Consider the following 17685-nt stretch of genomic DNA (forward strand, 5'->3'; position numbering starts at 1 on the left):
TTTATTATTTAACTCTGTCTAGCCTCTGTTCTAGGTCAGACTTATCAAGGCATCAGGATGAGTGGGTTGATAGTGACCTATTGTGCGAGGCAGGGATCAGTCTGGGAGACATGTGGACACCACGTGAACAGAGAGTGTTGTGGTGTGTTTTTATCCCCAAGGGTTTGTTTCTTTCCCCCTGGCATTGTTGGTTTAGTCTGAGTTGCACCCTCGCACCTAGCTGTCAACCTTACCCTAAGATTTTCCCTTTGTTGTAGAATGTTCTCTGCCCCTCCTCCTTCTGAGGCTGGCCCTGCCCCCTGCTCTGGAAATCCCCTGATACCCGAAACCACATTGGCCTGTTTGAACTCTTCCCCTCCCCTGTGTTAACCCACTGAGCGGTGTGAACACCGCCTAATGCTCCTCCCTGTCACTTTCCCTATGGGCTAAAAATTTGTACTCTCCCCTGAGACCTTCCCTGTATAAAAATCCCTGCACAGCTGTGTTCTGTGTCTTGTGGTGCTGGATCCTGTGTAGAATACACCTTTTAGGAACCTTTAAAAAAGACCTCTCCCTCATTCTTGCCCCTGCCTTCAACGCTGAACTATTGACACTGAAGTCCTACAGCTGTGTCCTGGACTGTGCTGCTTTCTGGGAAGAGCCACTCCTGGTGCACGGCCAGGAGCTAATGGAGAAACTCGGGCACTGCGTCAGGAGAGCTCGCTGGGTAAAGTGATGCGTGAACGACGCCACCACAGCCGCAGCCAGCAAATGAGGGCCTATTTTCGTTAGGTTTTGGTTAAGTTTCAAGTATAGAAAGGCTTGATTCTTTACAATAAATGATCTTCTTTGGAGCTAGCAAGGAGGTCTGTTTCTCTTTGTTCTCATTGCTACGGTTCCCCTGTCCCTGGCAATGATGTGGTGGTACAGAGTAACACCCATAACATCACTACCCTGGACATGCTCGCCCTGCAATTATTGCAAAAATTAACTGTCTAGGTGGAACCAGGACAGGGCAAAATGGACTTGACTTGGGGAAAATAATTTGATTCTTTTGCTATTAAAATAGATGCCTAATATTTGTTGTCCATTAAAACAGCTTCTGATAATGAGAAACAAAACAAAAAATTAACCATCCCCCTACTTTTCTTTTTTCCCAGGCTCATCTTCATTCCCAGCTCTTTCACCTCCGCTCCTAGAGTAGCCCAGTGGGAAGGAAGGAAGGAAGCGGATTCAGCCCAGTCCCGAACCACTCCTTTCTGACATTTCCTCTGGAAAAGGGGAGCTGGTTTGCTCTCCCCTTGTGCCTCGCACAATTCTTGCATGTTCTCTTCTGGGCATCTTGGCCACTAGAATCATCTCCCAGATGTTATGAATGAAGTTCTATATGTCTAATTTAATAAACAACAAAATTAGAATTTTAGCAGCAATTTTAATTGAGCAGCAATTTTATATAAAATAAATACAATCAAATATAATCAAGCAGGTATAAAAATAAATTTGGCAATGGTTTGGATAAAGTATATGCAAAACCAGTCAGGGTACAGCGGAGGTTTTCTCACCCTGCCTCCTGTACAAAAAGCACAGGAGTCAAAACACAACTTATATACATGTTCATCAGTATTTTCCTGTAAATCTCCTCCTATTTTCAATTCTTAAAATCTACATCACTATACTGCACAGCCCATGCTCCAGTTGTTGCAACATGGTCTTTTGGCTTTTTGGTGGTCGCTTCTGACCCAGGCTTCTCGTCATTGTCACTGTCCTCTGAACAACCCCACAGGTTACACATGCACCCCAAGTCTTGTGTTATAGAAGCCAGCATTATATTCCAAAAGTAAGCCTTATTATTTCATAGATACCTGGAATCATTTCAATTTTGTCCATTTCAAGGCCGATTCTCTAATTATCCCGAGGCCCATTCCATTTTGGGATTTTACTTATCTCAAACTATGTCTGGTATCCTATTCTCTCATGAACATCTGAGAACGTCTGTTTTGTGACACTAATTACTTATCCTTTTCCTCTACTACTTTTTAACAAATATTTTCTAAAATATCAATATAGTTGCAATTGTTAGCATGAATCATATTCATTTATCACATGGACATTGATGTACTTCCCCCCTGTCTGTTCCGCCCCTTCCACCCCACCCCATCCTTACAATGACTTGCCAAATAGAACATGCAGGAAGAGGAAGAAAGACCTGATAAACCTGGTTGTTTGGTAAAAATGAGGGTAAAGAGAGGAAGGGGGGGATTTAATTATAAAATGGGAGGAACAGCAGTCTTTCAAAATTTTAACAGTTAAATAATAGAGATCTGAAGAAATATTTGTAACAGGAAAGAGCATCACAGATCAATTGATTACACTGAAAAAAATGTTTTTTTTCTTTTTCAGCTGCCCCATTTGTCTCGCTGTAGGTCCTACTGAGCTCATGGCAGGCAGAGTGTGTTGGGAGGTTCAAGGAGCAATCAGTCTGACCCGAAAGCTCAGGAGAAATTTAAGACATCTGCTCCTCTGCACCTCCCTCTGCCCAGGCAGGAACATCTGTATTGTATCTACCCAGGTGTATTTACAGTCCCGTGCTCATGGCAGAGAAAACTTGTCCCTAGAGGAACACACAGGAGTTTCACCTCTGAAATCAATCTCTCTAGATGTCACCTGAGATTTTAATCTTCCTATGTTTACATCCTTATAGCCTGACACACACGCAGTAGAAGTTTTTCTGAGCAGATTGCAAGCTACATGTTACCACGTATGCCATAATAAACAAATACAACTCATGCACAAGCAAGTCAGAAAAAGTTCAGGTACACAAGTATAATTAGCAAAGTGGAAATCTCTTTCAAAGTGGAAATCCACTTTGTAATTAAGCATAAGACGGTTTAATTACAATTTTTATACTGATAGAGCTAAATTCTGTTTTCTTCATCAAGTAGAATATGGAGAAAGAAGAACCTTGGAAAAACTATGAGAATAAAACAGGTTGTAGGTTTTTTGGTTTTTGTTTGTTTTTATATCAGTATCCAGGATACTGTGATACTTTTTTTTCCCTGGAGTGATTTCTGGTTTATTTTTCACAACAAAACCCCCCAAAACCACTCTGTGAAGCAAAATGTATACATGTAGCTACACATGAATACATGTGTAGCAGCATTTGCATCACCTAGCTAAGGTCTGCTACTTGAATTATGTATCAACTTTTGGGTATAAAAATGTTTGGAGGGAAAGAAAAATATGGTAAATTAAAAAATCTACTTGCCTCCATCTGGATTATAAACTATCTCAGACAATGGGTGGGTACAGCTGATTAAGACAAAAAGACACGTTGGGCTATTTGTCTAAGACACAAAAGGAGAATTTGTAAGACAACAGTTTCAAATGCTTAGGATTTAGCAGTGTTGTAGAGAAGAATAATGAAAGCCATTAGTGATTACAGCATGCTGAAAATTGGCATCTGAAGGTATCAGGAGAAGGCTGAGTTGTCTGCAATAGTGCAACAAATAAACTTGAAAGGCAGCAAGCTGAATCACGAGGTCACGAGGTTGCACATCACTTCAGGAACTGGGGAGCATATTTATTTTTGACTTCTGGAAACAGTGAATCAAATCAAGAACATTGTATCTAAAATGGTAAAATATTTCTTTACTACAGCCCCATCCTAAAATTCATCACTTTTAAATATTTTTAAAATAAAAAATGCAAAATTACAAGGTATTTTTCTTTACTTACCTTAAAAAAAAAAAAAGCTCTAGTAAATACATTTGCTCCGTTGTTCACAGAAGCAGATTAGAAATTAGAACTCTCATCCCAGTTTATCCAATTTCTTTATTTCCACTCTGTGCTCAGTACTATGTAAAAGCCATAATTAATGAGACAGAAAGTGTGAGGTCCTTTAAGACAGTTACCTGGCACTGTCTTCAGGCTGCTTCTCTGGGGAGCACTGTTTTGATTATTTGTCTTCTGTTTCAGTCTCTCTGGGGCTGATGTCATACTTCCAGTATCAGAAGAATTGTGCAGCAGTAAATGCAGGCTGTGCCATTCCCCTCCTTTCTTTGGGAAGTACACTTTAAGATTACGGAGACCCTCCTTGCTCTCCTGCTGTCTGCTCTGAACCGAACATACACCCTTCAGAACCACAGGTTTTCAGAAGGTAGGTAAGTACCTGGCAGATGTCTTCTGCCTATTGTATGACAACCAGAAATTGCACATGATATTATAATTAACTGTTTAACTTCACCTACAGGAGCCCTCACTTCCAGATGCAGCAGAAAATGTCTGGGTTTGGGAGGGAGAACTCATGAGGATTTGTGTTATTTTGCTTGGAGAGGGATGTATTTGCTCCTCCAGACCCCTGTTAAAGGATAGGCCATTGTACTGTCACCATGTTTGTCAGGGTTCTAGTAAACCAGCTGAGTTACAAGGGATGATTTCTATTTCTTCATCTGGCCTGTGTTTCCTACCTGGCTTTAAGGCTGTCCTGTGAACACACGTGCACATTTACAGCTGTGAGAGAAGGTACAGAATAGATGCCAAGTGGTCTTCCCACAGCTTTACAGTTCAGTCCATAGTTGATCTGAGAAAGATTAATTTATTCCTATTAATTTGGCTGGCATCAGATGTCCCGTAGAATTCCAAGGTATGTACCTGAATGCGCCACAAAATTGACTGCTGGTTCCTGAGCTCACAGACATCTCTGCAGAATTAGGGCTGTGAGGAATGTGGGACTGTAGGTCTGTCTAATCTGTGTGCACACAGGGGGATTAAAGGCACAGGGGCAGCATCTCTTCTTGCCCTGGTGAAGGTGATGAACATGCTCACATATCTCAGCCAGAACCTCTCTAATGGCACAAACAAATACTACTTGAAAACAATGTGAATTCACTCTGGCAATCCCTGCAGAGACACTAGCTTTAGGCTGCTGAGACCAAACAGCCTGAAGTGTCTGGGATGCTGGTCACCACATTTCACACCAGCTGAAACATGTACCTGTGTAATCTGCAGGGAGCATAAACAGAAATATTAAATTCTTGAAAAAATAGATATAGGAAAATCTTTCTTTTATAACAATCATAAACAAATGTAATTCCTTCCAAATCCCGACAACTTCTGAAATTGTTCTCTGAGCAGAAACATCTGTGTCACGGATAATACTCTAAATATAACACAGCCTCTGATTTTCTTCCTCCCTTACTCTGTTTTTGGCCTGGTCAACTGTTTCAAGGCTCTGTGCTGAAATTGCCAGTACTTAGCCATACACTGTAGCCACAATGGGATGTTCAGCTATGGGTGATCCTCTCCAGAAAAGTACTTGCTGTATTCAAAAAGCGTGGGAGAACACAGGTTTTGGTGGAGGAAGAGTGCAATTGGTGGTTATCCTCAGAGTTGAAATTTTTATGGAAAAGAACAGTGTTCAATGCATTGCCCCCAGATTATCACTACAGTCAAACTAAAATTGGTAGAAGAAAAAAATCTGTTTCAGGACCAAGAATACTTTCCTCTGTATAATTAGGTTCTGCAGACTTCATAGTGGGTGTATCTCCCTCATTTCCATCTATCCTCAGAACACACTGTGGAGGATAATCAGTCCTGCTCACTTTGTTATTAATTTTTTGTTATCTCTCCTGGAGATTTAAATTCAACATTATGTACTTAAAATATTTGTATGTGGAAGCAGAAGTCTGCTACATTCTCTGCATAGGATATTTCTGCTGAGGTGCAAGGGCATTTGAAACACATCTGTGGAACAAGACGCGTGTTCTTTTCTGCTAGTATTTAAAATGAGGTCTCTGATTTTGTGTGTTTGGTTCTAGATAACTGTTGGGACTTAGTTGTCAAAGCAGTCAAACTTTTACACTGCCACCGGAGTATGGAAGCTCTCCATGCTTACACTGGTAGCTGCTGATGGCTTTTCTGCTCCTGAACCTGGTGTACTGTGAAGAAACAGGCATGGATGACAATCATGCATACTCATAAGGAGCTTTAACAATGCTAGATGTATTGGACTCAAGAGGAAATGTAGGAAGCAAATCCTTACCAGGACTCCAACTTGAGCAATATTTGCCTTCTTTTAAGTGCTGCCCTTCATTCTTTATTCAGTTGTGGACCCCTAACAAATGTCCAGTAGGAGAGCAGGCTCCCCCATCCAGTAAATATTAATTGCCTGCTAATAGAATTCCTTTTTCAACTCTGAAATGATACTCAAGTCCCAGAACTAAAACAGTTGCTGTCAAGCCTCCCATTGTGAACTGTGTCACATCTGTCATTCTTCAGGTTACTGAAGAGAACAGGAACCCCCCTCTGAAACTGGCTGAAGGCTGTTTCACCTCTCTAAAAGACATTGCCCCCAGGTAATACAAAGTCACTCCCTTGTGGTTCCTGTTCTCACGATGACTGTTGCCCTGCAGGAAGCGGCTGCAAGAGAGGAAACCTAAGGCTTTGACTCCTGCTTATCTTGGAGAAGTGATGGTCCTTCGGCAGTGGGAAATGAAGATCTTCTCTGGGGCAGGGTTGGGGCAACAGTCCTGAAGTGCAGGGTAAACTGACAAAGGCCCCTGTGCTGCATTTCAGTGGTGATGAGGGAGATTGGGTAGCATGTGGGGAAGGGTTGGAGGAACTCCAGAAATCTTAAATTATTTCTGTTTGTGTTGTGGGTTAAAAGTCTGAAGCAGTGGTGCATAAAAAAATTTAACTAAGTATCCGCACAAGGTTGGGAAGAGGTAGCTAATATCCATGCCGAAGCTATGCTGATGGCAGACGGGCAATGGATGGCATTTGTAGGATAGACTCACAGGGCCCACAGACCTCCGTAGGTACCTTGCTAGCAGAGTGAGTGATGCCCTTTTTCCTATTAAACCTAAACCGTCTACATTCTACTTTATTTTTAAAAAGTCTTTCCCAGAGGAGTGAGACTGAAAAGCCAGGCACCCAACGTTCCTTCCCTGGGCCGCGGTCTCCGGGAAGAGCGCCGCGGGTCCGCAGGGAATGCCGGGACGGGCGCGCGGCGCACGGCTGGGGCGGCAGCGCCACCTGCGGGCGGGTGCGGGCACTGCGCGCTCGAGCCCCGCGCCGCTCAACCGCCTGCGGAGCTCCGCGCCTGCGCAGTGAGCTGGGGCGCCTGCGGTGGCACGGCTTCTGTACGTGCTTGTGGTGCTGCTTAATGCAGTCTGAAAATCGCGCTTATCACTGAGATACATCCTGCTCTGCACTTGCACTTGCTGCTGATTAGGAGTATGTAAAAGCCCTGTGTGGATATCACCTGCTTACCTTAAAGCGTTAAATTAAAAGTCTGTTTATACCGTTGTGTATGTTTAACAAATATGTGCTTATTTCACAAGAGTGGTCAAATGAGTGATCTCGTGGAAGAAAACGGCAAGAAAAGCTATTCTTCCCAGGAAACATCTGCAGAAAAAAATGTATCTCCTGCTGAGGACTACTCAATAAGACACAAAAATGTGGTATGACTTCTCCAGTACTATTTTATTATCAAGATATTTAAAATTGCCTTCAGCTTTTTCCATCATTACAAAAACAAAGAGCTGGAGTCAAGAGGGAAATATCAGTAACAAGAACAGTGAAATGCATCAAGTTTGTAATGCAGTGATTTAAAAGCCTGAGAGCAATTCTAAGTAAGTAGGGAAACAGAAGAGTAGTCTTAGAGGAAGGAATATCACCATTCCTTATTTTTCTTTTGCAACTTAAAATTGCATTATTTATGATCACGAATGGTGATGATGCTGAAAAATCTAGCCCAGAATCCAAAGCAGACATGTCTGAATAAGGTACATGAGATTGCCCTGTATGTTTTCAGGAGAATGCAGCTGAAGATGCACAGCATCACCACCTTGGGAAAAAGTGCACTCAAGTGCATGGACATTCCTGAATCACTGTATCAGCAGATTGGGCTGAATGGCCACTGCTTTCCCCTGAGAAACAGTGAAAGTGCTCAATTGTTTGTGGAAAATCACTGTGAGCTCTGATGGGAATGACACCCTCCAGGGAAGCTAAGAGATGGCAAGGCAGCTCCATTTACATAACAGAAGAAAAATATAAATTTGTATGTATTTTTGTGCCTTTACATAATGAATGATAAGTGTCAAAACTTACAGCCGTTGTCCAAAGGGAAATTGTTTGACATGATGCTTATGTTGCAGTGACTTTAGAAGTATCTGTCTATGTATGTGGACTGTGTGGAATGGTAAAACACAGAGATAATATTTTAGTTTCCAAAAGTATTCAGCAGTTTTAACTAATTGTAAACATGAATTCCATAAAATTGGCAGAAACAGTGCATCCTCCTATTTCTCAGAAAACTGTGCTCAGTTGAGCTTCTTTGTTTTTGTCTGTGTGTTGGAGGTTTTTTTTCTCATACTTCTCACTTGTACAAATGTTTTCTTACTGTACTAGTTGCTCCTTCAGACATTTTTCTTGCCCTCAGATTGTTTGGACATAGATGGTTTCTAGGCATCTGAGGGAACAGTGAAAATAAGAGTGAATCCATTTGAGATGCTTATAATCATAGTACTTGTTTTTACATTTTAGATGAAGATGAGAAAAAAACACCTAATTCTGCCTCTCACATGGCATCTTGCAAACTCCATGCCACTGTACCAGAGTCGTGTATTCAGAGTTATGAATACAGAGTTGTACGTCATGTATTCAGAGTTATGATTGTTCCATCCCCAGTCAGGATGTACAATCGGTAAAAGGAATACTTGATTAATAGTCAGACAAACATTTTAAACAATCAATATGATCTTGTAAGTTATCAGGAATATTAATTTTAATGTAATTCAGAAGTCAGTGAGGACACTTGAATATGTTTTCTAATTGTACTAATTACAAACTTTCTGTTGTTCATTTATAGCAAAAACTCGAGAAACAATTAAAATGCTTAGCCTTTCAAAATCCAGGACCTCAGGTAGCTGACTTCAATCCTGAAACTAGACAGCAGAAAAAGAAAGCATGCATGTCACAGATGAAACAAAATTTTTTTTATGAGTCCAAGTAAGACCTCTAATTTATTACCTGATTTACTTTAAAAAATGGCTGGTAGGCTGTTCACTGAACCTAAACAAAATTAATAAAAGCATTGTATTTTTCAAAATGATTTCTTGGGAGAACAAGATTTTTCTGTATGACTTTAAGGGAATTTTGATATAGTATGGCATGCATTCATTTTTTAGTACCAATGGCTGTTGCAATTAGGGTATAATGCTGGTATTTCATTTTGCTGTGAGTTTGTTAAAGACGAAATACTTGTTGTACAGATGTTTCCCACATGTGTTTGATTTAGTGTCTGAATGCATTGAAGCATTGTCTGAAAATAATTTTTCTTCTCGTTCACAGATTTACAAGGAAGTATGACAAACATGGCAGGCTGCTTTGCAATGACATAGATTTATGTGACTGCCTGGAAATGGACTGCCTGGGTTGTTTCTATCCTTGCCCCAAATGCAACTCGAACAAATGTGGGCCAGAATGTCGCTGCAATAGGAAATGGGTTTATGATACGATTGAGACTGAAGCTGGGGATGTGATCAGTGAGCTACCATTTTTTGTCCCTGACTGATTACGTTCTGTTAGGTTTTGTGCCTGAATATTTTTCTTTTAAATTCATGTTTTATTAAAGTAAATCACCACCTGGCAGAGATGCTTATGCTTTTTTTATTGCTGCCTACCTAGCAAGTTTTAGGATTCCCCATCAAGTAAAAGTGTGTATTTCATTCTTCCTCATCCTTGTAAGCTTTGCTGAGGCAGCTAGTCAATTCTTTCTAAATCTTGACTTTCTAAAATTGAAGGTATCTGAATTGTTATGGGAAGATAATTTTCTTACCCTGGGAAGCTGAACTGCTTTACTTGTAATGAGGGTTTTTTGCCGATTTCTCTGCTTGTTCAATTACTCAGATGTTTGACACAGCTCTTTCTTTTGTGTAGGCTTGTCCAAGAGCCTTCTCATCCTGATGCATTCATTCCTTGTATAGGTGAGACAGGAGGCATTTGAGATAACACTGTTCTTTGAAACTAGGTCACTACTTTCCATGTTTGTCTGTATATTAAGCAAAGGAGAGTGGAAACAACTCTCTCTCAGCAATTCTTTCTTGCTGTCCAGGTAGAAAAACTGAAACCAACATGTACAGTCTGCACTATTTTTTTACAGTATGTGGCACGTTAAATGTCCACTGGTCATTAATTATATGGCTAAACAAAGTGGATATTTTTCCTTCTGGACAGAAAAATATCTTCAGTTCCATAAGTTTCCTCTTCAGGTAAGACATGACAGATTTTAAATACAATAACTTACACCCAGTCTTCTTATGAGGTAGGTATTCTCATTCATGATAGGCATTCACACTCCTTTTGAGGCGTGAGAGTCCCTCTAGATCTTGAAGGCAAGAAGGCTGCAGATGGTTGCAGGTGATTTCCAGGAGCATGCTGCTAGTGGGGGAATCATTCCTTGGGCCTAGTGCTTGTTTCTTTTTGAGGAGGCTCTCCCAACTTTGAACATGGCACCACTTTTCTCCCTTACCACAGGCCATTCTCTGTGACAAAGACCATCTGCTCCAAGACAAAGATACCTTCCAATACATGAAACTTGGGAACAGATCCCAAGAATGTCTTAACATCAAAATTTCCTTCTGACTTGCTACCTTGGAAAAATTGTTATGTTCCTTTCAGCTAATGACACCTTAAGCTGGTATAATGTAGGCAGCGTGGGCAGCAAGCTGGAGGAGCTGGAAGCCATTGTGCAGTGGGAATGCTGTGACACAGTCACCATCAATGAAACATGCTGGGACAACTTGCACAGCTGGAGTGTCGACGGAAGGAGACCCAGACATCCGTTTGATCATCACAGGCCCAATTTTATTGATCAGTACGGCGGGTTAAATACAGTTAATAATAAGCTTCATACATATTGCAAAAGTTGAGCTCAGGATTGGTCAGTTACATATCAGCACCTACGCCTACTTCTGCATTCCTATGGTTCTACTTTTGATACTTTTCACATATTCTCAGGATATATTCAGGACTAATCTCTACTCCCTTTCCTCATGTTGCAGCAAGGTCACTGCTGACCTTTCCTTTTAGCTTGCTGACTGCTGGCTTTTCTCCTTCAGCTTAACCAGCAGCATTATTTCAGCGTGGCCTTTCTCAGCTAACCAATTATTAATAATACTCTCCACATTTCCGCCATTTTCTTCTTGCGCAAGGAGATTAGTTTGCCATGTTTTTGCTATTGTACGGCTAACCATGTTTTGAATACAGTTAAAGATACAAGGCAAAATAAGCAAAAACAGTAAGATTACACCCAGTAGGCCTATAGCATAGATCACAATGTTCCTCAGCCACGGTCCAAGTCCTAAGCCTTTAAGCCATTCGTCAATTCCTAAACCGTCTTCTTCCTTAAGTTTGTGAAGTCCCTGTTGCAATTCTTTTATCTTAGTGTGAATGGACACCGAATGATCAGACAGATTCATGCAACACATTCCCTCAAACTCTTCACATCCATGCCCTTGTGCTAAGAGCAAAAAATCTACAGCAGCTCTATTCTGCAAAACAGCATGGTTAACACTTTGCACATCTGCAGTTAACATGTCTAGAATTTGTGATGTCTTGTTCAGCTCATCCCTTGCCCAGCATCCTAATTGTTTTGCTAAATTCATAGCTTTATTGGCAGATCCTCCTGGCAAGATAGTTGAAACCACCACCTGTTTGAATGTGCCCCAAAACCGTGGATCTCCTATCTTGCTGCAGTCTAAGTCATGTATGCTACGTTTTTTCCTGTTTGAATTTTGACTCAACTGCATTAGCAAGGACACATTAGGGTGAAACAGTGACAATTTTCCCAAAAAACAGGGTCCACCCTGTGGTTTAGCTGGTATACCATTCCACGCCCTGTCTCCACAAATCAAAAATATTCCTGTGGGTAATTTCATTGGTGCTGTGATATTTGTGCTGTTACATTGACTGTAATGCTGTGGAGAGAATTCACTCACATTCAGGGATGAATCTTGGGTGGCCCATGTTTCTTTAGGTTGGTTTAAATTCTGAGCACCCAAAAGTCTGAAGCTAAACCATCTGCCAGCTGTAGTGTTAGATACGCTGGCATTTGTACTTCCAAAAAGATCCAGTTCCTCAGGAGGAGAATGCAAAGAGGTGTTAAGTGATTGGATTAGTAAGCATTGACGATAGCCATCACTCTGACCTGCAGTATACCCTTGTTGCACTGGCAATGTGATGTTTGACATGTTAGACATACATAAGGTTTGATTGTTTATCAAACTGCAAAATTCTCCAGGAGACCACACCGGAAGTCCCACCAGGAATGTTCGAAATGGGTTAGTGACTCCTCCAAGACTAAGACAAAGTAATGATTGGTTAGTTTGATTAGCAAGTGTCACCCATAAATTTTCCTTTGGTTGACTAAAGTGTGTTATTCCTACTGCTTCACTTGCTACAGCATTGAGCAGCATAACAAGAACAAACCTCATTTTTCTTTCTGCTTGCTTTGCTTCTCCCTTTCTTCCTTCTGCTTGCTTTGTTTTTCCTTTCTTCGCTGTCTTTTCCCTGGTTTGCTAGATTGTCTATTGTAAGGCTGAGTCAATTTTTGAATATACTGATCTAATTCTAAATCAGCATCCTTGCTCACAGGTATAGCATGAGGTAAGTTTGAAGGCAAATCAGCTTTACAGCGAGCTGCTATGATGCGTGAGGCTTTAGTAATTTCAAATATTCTAAGGTTTTCCTGCAACTTCCACCTAAGATATGCTATAATCACTTGTTCTGCACTCTCAAAGAGCTGTAATCCTGTCCGTCCTGGCAGGCCAGTACTTTGTTCAAGAGCTCTAACCCAGAAATAATTTTGAATCCACCTTCCAGAACAAGGGTTACACCATAAATAATCTACTGACCTCTGTGAATACCAATAAACCTGATTACAATCTGCACAATGCAAAGCTACCCATGCATAGCATTTATCATTATCCCTTTTGCAAACATAACAAGGAAGTGAATATAAGTAAGGACCAGTATGAAATTGTGGTTCTTCAATCCAAAGCAACCAATTCAATGGTGGTGATCGCAAAGCCTCTTCTGCCTTTTTACTATATGAGGCTAACAGCTCAAGGTCTCTCTTTAACACAAGACGTATCTTATTTCGTAATCGTAGTTCTTGTTCGTTATCCTCCTCAACAACTATATCTTCCCGAGGGTCCCACAACTGTAAAAGTGTTCTAATCATAGAAAATTAATTAGCAATCACTGATACCCTTATTCAAATGAGACCCTTCCCCTTTTGCCTTCTTTTTCTTATCTGTCTTTAATCTTGCTGCTCCTGATTTCACTGGTCCTGCCACTTGCAAACTCAATTTTTGCAATTTGTCAATGCAGCAATCTAATGCTCTATCAGGATCCCCTTTGAAGGGTCCTACAATTGAATGCTGTGTTAAAGGCACTAATTTCCTACACCTTATAGAAACTATACGTGATTTACTTTGAACCTTAATTCTATTTACAATACATTGTACTTCCCATCGATAATAAGCAAGAATTTTCTGTTCAGGAGACTCATAAAGATTTAAAGCTATATATGCATTTTGCCCTGTTTGTCTCCTTAATTCATCTTGCCAGCTTTTACCCCACGTGTGCTCTTGTTCACAAGTATGACACCACAAATCCCACAATAGTGATTGTTCTATCCAAAAAGTTCTTTCACAACCCCCACAACGTAGAGCTATCCAGGCAGCACAATGTGGATTGTGACAGTCAAGGCAATGTAGTTTCGCTGGATTCGTTAAATGAAAAGTTGATAATGAGTCAATAAAACCAATCAGCTCCTGGGCTGTCCGATAGTGACGTGTCAGTGCTCTGTCCAACGCTTCCGAGTACCCCTTCAATTGTAACAGTAGTGGTTGTAGGACTAGAAGCAGTTTCTTCCCCAGTCGCTCCCTGTCCTCCTCCGTGAGGCGATCCACCAGAGGCTGCATCAAAAACAAGTTTAGTCCACTTAGCAGGCACCCACAAAGGCCCTGTAGGTGAGGAAACACAAAGATACCCCCGACCCCAATATAATACTTTTGCAGGTTTTTCCCATAGTCCTGTACTTGGGTTCTTATACTTAACCCAGACCTCTGTTTCCTTAGTATTTTCCTGACCTGACCTCGGATGATGTTTCATTGCAGGGGGGGTATCATCTTCCCCAAAAATGCATAAATGGTTAATCACATACAAAACCTTAGACAAACATGCTTGTGGATCTCTCAAATCTTGATGCTTTTCAATATACTGCTTAAGGGTACCGTTTGCTCTTTCCACTATTGCCTGTCCAGTAGGAGAGTGTGGAATACCTGTCACGTGCTTAACAGACCACTGATTCAAAAGTTTCCGAACCCTAGCACTTACATAAGCTGGACCATTATCGGTTTTGATACTCTTTGGAACTCCCATAACAGCGAAACAACTTAACAGGTGTCTGATAACATGTGTAGCTTTCTCTCCTGCCTGAGCCGTAGCCCATATGTAATGACTATATGTATCTATGGTGACGTGCACATGCTTGACTTTACCAAATCTGGCTATGTGTGTAACATCCATTTGCCATTTCTCATTTATTTCTAAACCTCGAGGATTAACCCCGATGCCTAGACCTATCCCACCATTATGATAACTACATGTTGGACATGCTCTGACAATGGCCTTGGCTTCTGATAAACTCAGCTCAAAGTGTTTTGCTAAACCTCTTGCATTTTGATGATATCTACTATGTGCTTCTCTGGCCAATGTGTGCTTGTCAATAGGACAAGAATTATCAATGAGTAGGGTAACCAATTTATCTGCACATTCATTCCCTTCTCCTAAACCTTCAGACCACTTATGACTCCTAATATGAATCACAGAATATGCTGCATTTCTTTCTCGTAAAGCCTTCCTTAACTGTATCAGTAACTCATACAATCGTTTATTATTCACTTCCTTAATTGCTGCTTCCTCTATTCGTTTGGCTACTCCTGCAACATACATAGAGTCTGTGACCACATTTAAAGGCTCCTGTAAGTTGGACACCGCCCATACTACTGCTAACAATTCCAAAGTTTGTAAGCTATCTGCAGGGTCTGCTGTGAGGAGTTGATGCTTCCATTGTCCTTTTTCTTGCCAGGTAACAGCAGCACGCCTTGATTTCTTTCCTGCATCTGTAAAAGCTGTAATAGCTCCTTCTATGGGGCGTTCTTCTCTCAAAGGTGGAGTGATCCAGTTCCATTCTGTCATCCATTGCAAAACTCTAGGCACTAATTTACTAGTCTCTACTTTAGCAGGTGACACCAATAATGCTTCTTGTAAATTCTTTGAATTAATCAAGTACCAGTCCAATGTTTCTTTTTCCATAGGCAATCTAATAGTAGCAGGTTCTCTACCATCCACTTCAAGAATTCTGAGATGCCCCTTTTTGATTAATGCAGCCAATTGTTCAGTTTTTGAAGATATTGTTTTCTTATGCTGTAGTGGTGGTGATAACCACTCCAACACCCGTATCTCCCCCGTTTTCTTTTGCAACTGAGAGAGAGCACCAAGCAAGTGGCAAGGGCTATTCCAGATAGTAAGGTCAATGGGGTGGTCGAGTTGTCGACGAGACACATACCCTTGCTGTACACAGTTACTAATTTGCTGCAAAGCAAGATGATGCTCCTTTGTCAGGTGTACAGGAGTAGTAGGGTCCACGCCTCTTAACAAAGGCCGTAGGGCTTCTAGTAAATGATTTGGTATTCCCACAATAGGCTTCAGCCACTGTAAGTCTCCCAGCAACTTTTGTGCATCACGTAGAGTTTTAATGTCCAATTGTAATTCCAATTTTTGTGGTATTACTATTTGATCCATCAGAGTCCATCCCAAATATTTCCAGGGCTTTGTAGTCTGAATTTTCTCTGCAGCAATAACAAGCGAATATGCAAGGGCTTGTGGATAAACGTAGGTGTCCCTTTTGTATATTGTTCCTGTACCAATTCATGGGCATGCATAAGACTCTCCCCTTTTAGTGGCCATTGCTTAACCATCACCGGTGTATCCGTTTTCCAGGTGAGTGGAATGGGGAAAGTCCAAGCAATGGCAATTACCCCAAAGGGTGCTGATTAGTTAACACCACTCCTGTGAGCATGTTTGATGAAGGAAATAGAGGCCAATGTTGTGGCCACGCATCTGGAGAAATGATGCTAGTATCTGCTCCTGTATCCAATAATCCATAAAGGGTTATGCTTTGATGCCCATAAGTAATTTCAACCTTTTGTTTAGGTCTATTTTGTAAATCCACAGTTAAAAGTGTAACACCAGTAGAACCAAAACCTTTTTCATCCCGTGTTTGTCCAGTAAATGATTGTATTCCCGATATCATTTGTGACAGTGGTACCAATTGTGCAATGCGTTGTCCTTTTGTAATTTTAATCGGAGGATAAAAGGTGTAAACCATGATTTGTATTTCCCCTGTAAAGTCTGCATTGATAACACCAGGCAAAACAAATAATCCCAACATAGTTGTAGAGGAACGTCCCAGCAATAATGCTCCACATGTTTGTCCATTTAATATAAGAGGGCCCTTTACTCCAGTGGGTATCCTCTCAGGCCGATTCGTCATTAGTGTGACGTCTACTGCTGCTGTTAAGTCCAAGCCGAGGCTCCCTGTTGTTGCGGGTTGCAGACAGGAGGTAGCAGCGATGTCACGGCAGCAGCTGGTGTCTCCGATGTCACGGTGGCAACTTGTGTCTGTCCCTCATTGCCGCATCGGTAACACTTGATGAATGGTCTCGAGCCTCCTTACGTGACCACCAGTGAGCCGCTTCGGAGAGGAGCAAGAGCAGCTAACACCTGATTTTGAGTAGACTATGCTTTTGCAACCCTAATCCTAATTCCTTTAAGGCTTCTACTATAAATGCCTGTGAAGCTGTTGGCATTAATGCCATTCACTATAATGCTTCCTCAATAGCCCAATTTGCCCCTAAAGTAGCTAGCACTCTTTGGGTTGCTGGATTGCTATTTTGCAAGGCACACTACTTCAATAGGGCCCTGCAACACCAGCCCGATCTGTAGCAATAGCTGCTCTATCGATAAAATTTCCAAATGATTCTTCTCTACCTTGTTTAATGCCCATATAAACCGGTAACCCTCCTGGCTCTTTAACCATGTCAATTGCAGCACTCACTAACCACATAGACTCCCTAAGTTTATCTTCTCCCGATATCATCTGTGCCTCTGTACGTAAAAATGCCTCTAAGCCCATCAGCTCCTTTACTGTTACTCCATGTAATGGGTCATGTGCATTAAACAACAACTGCTGATGCTGAGTAAATATCAACCGAACTATTCCTCTTAAATCATTAGGACATAAAACCTGAGTATTAAAAAGATAATCTAGCATTTGCTTAACAGGTTCACTTTTTACTCCAAACTGACTAACCGTAGAACGCAGCTGAGTTAACAGCTTCCAATCTAAGGGAGTATATTCTGCTATATTATGCGTAAGGTTCCCCTGTGCATCATACTGTGGTGTGTATGTTACTGGACATGCAAGACTAGAGGCTATTTCCACCACTTCACCATCTCCCATTTGCATTACTTCTTTCGCCAAAGCAGCCCAAGCTTCCCTCCTCTGTTTAGCCATCTCCCCCCATGGATCACGGTGTGCCCCTGGGATGGGATCTGGCTCTTTAAGGGTGCTAT

The 17685-nt window shown here is 41.4% G+C and overlaps 1 protein-coding gene across 1 annotated transcript; it reads left to right on the forward strand.

The window, feature by feature from the left end:
- Window positions 1–7328: 7328 nt before the first annotated feature.
- ARL14EPL (ADP ribosylation factor like GTPase 14 effector protein like) lies at window positions 7329–9553 on the forward strand. The gene is made up of 3 exons (XM_058824300.1): window positions 7329–7439; window positions 8849–8988; window positions 9331–9553. Exons 1-3 carry the CDS (start codon window positions 7329–7331, stop codon window positions 9551–9553), a joined length of 474 nt encoding a protein of 157 aa, XP_058680283.1.
- The last annotated feature ends 8132 nt before the right edge of the window (window positions 9554–17685 follow it).

Source organism: Ammospiza caudacuta, chromosome Z (genome assembly GCF_027887145.1).
Source record: "Ammospiza caudacuta isolate bAmmCau1 chromosome Z, bAmmCau1.pri, whole genome shotgun sequence".
In the NCBI taxonomy this organism is placed as follows: Eukaryota; Metazoa; Chordata; class Aves; order Passeriformes; family Passerellidae; genus Ammospiza; species Ammospiza caudacuta.

Bases quoted from the DNA above. Each gene is read 5' to 3' on its own strand.
- ARL14EPL (XM_058824300.1), top strand. From the start codon at position 7,329: ATGAGTGATCTCGTGGAAGAAAACGGCAAGAAAAGCTATTCTTCCCAG. The intron at 7,440-8,848 runs GTATGACTTCTC...GTTCATTTATAG, and splicing joins CAATAAGACACAAAAATGTG to CAAAAACTCGAGAAACAATT. The intron at 8,989-9,330 runs GTAAGACCTCTA...TCTCGTTCACAG, and splicing joins AATTTTTTTTATGAGTCCAA to ATTTACAAGGAAGTATGACA.